General features: G+C 40.3%; 1 protein-coding gene across 1 annotated transcript; it reads right to left on the bottom strand.

The window, feature by feature from the left end:
- Positions 1 to 463: 463 nt before the first annotated feature.
- Positions 464 to 5,640, bottom strand: LOC120107750 (4-coumarate--CoA ligase-like 4). Its single transcript, XM_039121177.1, has 5 exons — positions 4,213 to 5,640; positions 1,283 to 1,428; positions 1,125 to 1,192; positions 910 to 1,012; positions 464 to 842 (listed from the first exon to the last, which is right to left on the bottom strand). Exons 1-5 carry the CDS (start codon positions 5,435 to 5,437, stop codon positions 729 to 731), a joined length of 1,656 nt encoding a protein of 551 aa, XP_038977105.1. The 5' UTR covers positions 5,438 to 5,640; the 3' UTR covers positions 464 to 728.
- Positions 5,641 to 5,879: the final 239 nt, after the last annotated feature.

The raw sequence follows: 5,879 nt of genomic DNA, 5'->3' as shown, positions 1-5,879 counted from the left end.
TGGGTCACCAAAGATTAAATATGTCAGAATTTAAACCTGAATCCGACCGGTTGAATAAGCTGGTTAATACGATTGATCTATTTATGACCTGGATCTTTTTATAACCCACCCGAACAATTTAAACTAAGTGGGTTGTGCGTCAAGTTGGTGGGTTAGGTCATGACTGGCACCCCTAAATTCCAATCTTAGGCATGTGCTAGCATTGATTTTTATATTTATTTGTCTCCACGTGGTGTTAGATTGGCATTTTCTTCTCCTAGTAGTCATTTATCTTACTCTCATAAAAACAAAAGATATTTAAATTGTATCCAGATGTGTAGTCCACTTCAACCACCGCCACTTTTGCTCAAGATTTTAAGCCCCTTTTGGTTGGTAGAGTTTTAGTTGCACGATTTGTATAAGTTTTCTTTTAAAAAGAATACATGTAAAAGAATAAACAAATAATTGTATGACTCAATAATAATTAATAATATAAAAAAATTGTACTCTTTCCATATAATTTTCAAACCATATCAAGTTACGCATAGGTTGGGTTCAACTCCACATAATTCAAACTTTAAACTTTACTAATAGAAAAAGCTTTTTTTTTAACTTTTTTGGGTAGAGGAAAAAGCTTATTTTAAACCCAACATGAACAGCCCACACACAGCTTATACTACTGTTCATTCTGTATTTCGTCTTCTTCTCCCACAGAACGTACAACAACGTGCTCTCAGCCAAAATGGCCATCAAAGCTTGGAAGTGGCAAGCTTGATGAGATCCTTCCTTAATATCTTCCCGGATGGATTCTTGGGAATGGCTGATACAAACGCCACCTTCCGAATCCTCTTGTAAGGAGCCACCTGAAAATTTCACACTTGGTAAGAACTCAGAACGCCGCCATTAACGGCTCTCAATCCATGGGCTCACCTGCTTTGCCACGAACTCCATCACTCCAGCCTCCGAGAATTGGCTCCCAGCCTTTCTCACCACGTATGCCATGGGGTACTGACCCACTTCCCTGTCCGGAAACCTGCATCAAAATTTGCGTTTCGATTAGATTAGGTGCAGCGATTACACGGTGCTAATTAACCACCGGTGAGCGTACAATGGGATTTTAGAGGGAGAGAGAGAGGGGTGATTACGGGATCACGGCGGCATCGGTGATCTCAGGGTGGGTCAGCAACACTGCCTCCAACTCCGCAGGGGGCACCTACATGAGAATTAACCGCCATCCAATTATGATCAGACGTCTCAAATTGATACCATTATAAGTTTAGATACATATATGGATGGACCCTACCTGGTATCCCTTGTATTTGATGAGCTCCTTGAGTCGGTCCACCACGAAGAGAAAACCGTCGTGATCAAAGTAGCAAATATCTCCCGTCCTCAGCCACCCCTCTGAGTCCAATGTGGCGCGCGTCGCCTCTGGATTCTTGAAATAACCTAATTATTAGACATGGGCAAAACCGACATTTCATTAGAAAAATTATTAGGAGCTTATCAACATTTTAGCATGCAGTCTCTCTATGAACTCGCATGTAAGGACAAAAGCCTGGCCTTTTAATTAAAGATCCCCCTCCTATTCATCACACCCTGCACGGTCCAGAGAGAGCAAAAGTTCATGAAATACCTGGCCATGTGGACTGAATATTATAAGAATGATTAAGAGGAGCTTACTGTTAGAGTCCAGTCCACCAAGGCACCGATCAATAAGTTTCCTAATTTGTTTAAATTTAGTATAAAAAATTAATTTCTCGTATTTTGTATAACAGTAATCTAACAATAATGTGTACTGCTACCCACTTGTCACTTGATTTATATAATATATATATATATATATATATATATATATATATATATATATATATATAATAGAAAATCTTAACAATTGGTTCGTTGATTCAACTACCATCTCATATCTAGTCATTTACAACATTTATATTGTTTTAACTCTTACATATAGATTTTTTTCATGTAATTAGGGATTTATTTGGATATTTTTATAAGAATATCCGGTATAAATCAGATTTGCTGGTCTACCCAGCCTGCATCTTTTAAGGATATGCCAGGATCCTAATTTGTTAACTTGTTGATCAAAAAAAATTATTATTTTTTTCTTTCCATAAGATTTGGACCTCACGCTACTAATTTGATATTAGCTAAGTTCAAATAGATTTTTTAATCAATGAATTCAGCAGAAAATTGAATCTAAGTTTTGTTGGATTATACAAACAACTTCAATTTTTTTTTTCTCATATAATCATATAATATGAAAGATTATCAAATAGAAACAAATAGTAAATTCTAGGTGCCAACAGCAGATATCTTAAGTTCTCTCACAAAATATAAGCTCAAACTACTAAATTACAGCTACCACAAAAGCTAGGAATATTTTTAAAAAAAAGCATAAGAAAGAAAAAATAGAGGGTTCGGGTTATATCTTTCGCGCGAAAGAATGGTTGGTTTTCTTTCGCAGCGTCAACGGTCGGATCGCGCAAAAGAAGGAGGGATTTTCTTTCGCAACATCGACCGTTAGATCGTGTATTGAACTCTCAAAGCACTTCAATCTTTTTCTTCGGCCCTGTTTGGGGGAGCTTTTGGAGGGCCAGAAAGCACTTTCTGGCCCTCCAAAAGTACTTTTAGATGAAAAACTGTGTTTGGTAAATTTTTCAAAAAGCTGTTTCAGCTTTTGCGGGAAGCTGAAAACAGCTTTTGGGAGGAAGCTCCAATTTGGAGCTTTTGGGAGGAAGCTGTTTCAGCTTTTTCGGAAAGCTGTATTTTTGACAAAAATGCCCATATTAAAATAACATAATTACATAGTTTGTCTCTTTATAAACCTAAAAATCTGCTGGAGCCAAGAACCCTAGCCGTCAGACTCCCTTCCATAAGAAAAGATATTTTTCTTTTCAATTTTTGTATGCATCTCTTGAACTACATTTTAGAAGAAAAAAATTTTAATCCTTTTCCATACCTTCCAAAATCAATCTATTGTTTTTTTTTTTATCATCAACCTCGCGGCCCACGTTGAGGACCTCCTCGAGTGTGGACCACGAAGAAGAGCCCCTGGACCGCGGAAAATTATTTTATGGGAAATTATGGGAAATTATTTTATACTAATAATTATAATATTTTATACCTTTATTTTTGTGTTATACTATAAATATAATATCATATTATATTATATCATAATACATTAATATGTTATGTTAAATAATTTAATATTATGTTATATTATGAAAAAATTAATTTATACTAATAATTATAATATTTTATACCTTTATTTTTGTATTATACTATAAATATAATATCATATTATATTATATCATAATACATTAATATGTTATATTAAATAATTTAATATTATGTTATATTATGAAAAATTAATTTATACTAATAATTATAATATTTTATAACTTTATTATTGTATTATACTATAAATATTATATTATATTATATTACATTATAATATATTAATATATTATTTTAAATAATTTAATATGATGTTATATTATGGAAAATTAATTTATAATAATAATTATAATATTTTATACCTTTATTATCGTATTATACTATAAATATTGTATTATATTACATTACATTATAATACATTAATATGTTATTTTAAATAATTTAATATTATGTTATATTATGAGAAATTAATTTATACTAATAATTATAATATTTTATACTTTTATTATTGTATTATACTATAAATATAATATATATTACATTATATCATAATACATTAATATGTTATGTTAAATAATTTAATATTATGTTATATTACCAAATATTAATTTACTCTAATAATTCTATTACTATTATGCTATATCAACATAATATTATTTTATATTACAATAATATTATACTATATCGTATATTTATGTATTAATTTATGTTATGTTTTATTATGTTCTGTTGTATAATACTATACAATGTCCTTTATGGTAATTTGTCATACAAAAGTACTTTCTGAGTTTGTTTACCAAACACAAAACAAAGTACTACAGCACTTTACGAATGTAGTTACCAAACAGCAAACAGCTTTTTATAACAGCTCTACTTCCAACAGCTCTACTTCTAACAGCTCTACTGCCAACAGCTCCCCCAAACAGGGCCTTCATCAATTTCGAAGCAACATCACGCAAAAGAAGGTGAAGCATTCTTACCCGCGAAGGACCCGACCGGACCCAAGAGTGGGTAGGAATAGGATAGGCTTTCCCTTACCTTTCATGACGGAGGGACCCCGGATCCAGAGCTCCCCGGTGCGGTTGACCGGCAAGGAGACACCGGTGTCCGGATCCACAATCCTGGCCTCCGTGTTTGGCGACAGCAGCCCCGCCGTTCCGTACCGCCGGCTCTCCTCCGCCGAGTCCGTTGTCGCCCCCATCCCCGTGCTCTCCGTCAGCCCATACCCCTGCAAAATCTCCACAGCCGGATACTTCTCCCGGAACCCCTCGATCACAACCTTCCCCAGCGGCGCGCCGCCGGACACCACCCGCCGGAGCCCCCCCAACGGCAGCGGCGCCGCCTGGTTCACCATCGCCACCAGGATCGGCGGCACCAGAGGCAGATACGTTGCCCCGTAGTCCCCGATCGCCCGGAGCATCTCCCCCAACTCGAACCTCGACAAGATCACCACCGTCGATCCCGTTCCCAGCAGCCCCGTTGCGAATGCCGCCAGGCCGTAGACGTGGAACATCGGGACGGTGCAGATGAACGTCTCCAGCGCGCCGCGGCCCTCAAGCAGATAGAGCCGGTTGAGGACCATCTGGACCATCGAGATCAGATTCCGGTGGGTCGGTACCACGCCTTTGCTGGTCCCGGTGGTCCCGGAGGAGTACAGGAGCGTCGCCGTGTCGTCCTGGCTCACCAGCTCCCGCCGGCGCCGGAGATCGGGCTCGATCGCCTTCAGTTCCTCGATCGTGTAGCGGATGCGGCCATCGTCGCCGGCGATCCGGCGGTCCTCGAGGAGGACGATGGGGAAATCGCGGTCGCGGGGGAGTTTTCCGACGAGGGGGCGGGTGGCGAAAGCCAGGATCGGGCCGCAGTCGGAGATTTGCTTGGCGATTTCTTGCGGGGTGTTTAGGGGGTTGGTGGTGGTGAGGACGGCGCCGAGGGACATGACGGCGAGGGAGACGACGGGGAAGTGGATGGAGTTGGGGGAGAGGAGGAGGACGACGTGGCCCTTGCGGACCGAGAGGCGGGAGGCGAGGGCGGAGGCGAGGGCGGCGACGGAGCGCCAGAGGGCGGGGTAGGAGACGCGGCGGCCGGAGGCGGCGTCGATGAGGGCGGTGGTGCCGGAGTGGCGGAGGGAGGAGAGGAAGGTGGTGACGTCGAGGTGGGGGTCGGAGGGGAGGGGGACGGGCTTGCGCTTGCTGTAGAAGATGGAGTTGGAGGGGCAGAAGCCGCTCCGAGGGTCCACCGGTAGTCCGTCCGTTCGGTGTGCCATCGCCGGAAGCTGGTGATTTCCCTCTCGTTTCTCCGGCAGTGGGGTGAGGAGGGGAGAGAATTTTAACTTTGGCGCTGGGCTTTTGGTTTTAAAGACGAAGCCGCCATCGAAGGACGGCTGGTTTTATCTCTAACCAAGCAGCCATGCCGCGCTGCGCAGCTGTTTTTGATTTTATTTTTATGAAAAAATAATAAAATAATATGCGATGAACGATTGATTATTATATTATTTAGTAATTAGAAAAAAAATTAACCCGCCATCTAAACTTCTTTTGTTCAACTGAAAGAAAGAGGTGCATCTGGATGCGAGGATCCGAGAGTTGCCGTCGGTGACCATCCATTGCTTCATGACATCTGTATGATGATGAGGGATGGAGATGTTATCCATGCTAAGAATATGTTTAGAGAAGCCAATGGAGTTACGGACTAGATAGCTACCTACA

The sequence above is a fragment of the Phoenix dactylifera genome, unplaced genomic scaffold (genome assembly GCF_009389715.1).
Source record: "Phoenix dactylifera cultivar Barhee BC4 unplaced genomic scaffold, palm_55x_up_171113_PBpolish2nd_filt_p 001001F, whole genome shotgun sequence".
NCBI lineage: Eukaryota > Viridiplantae > Streptophyta > Magnoliopsida > Arecales > Arecaceae > Phoenix > Phoenix dactylifera.
The sequence above is the reverse complement of the archived record's forward strand: the minus strand, read 5'-3'. Positions and strand labels throughout refer to the sequence as shown.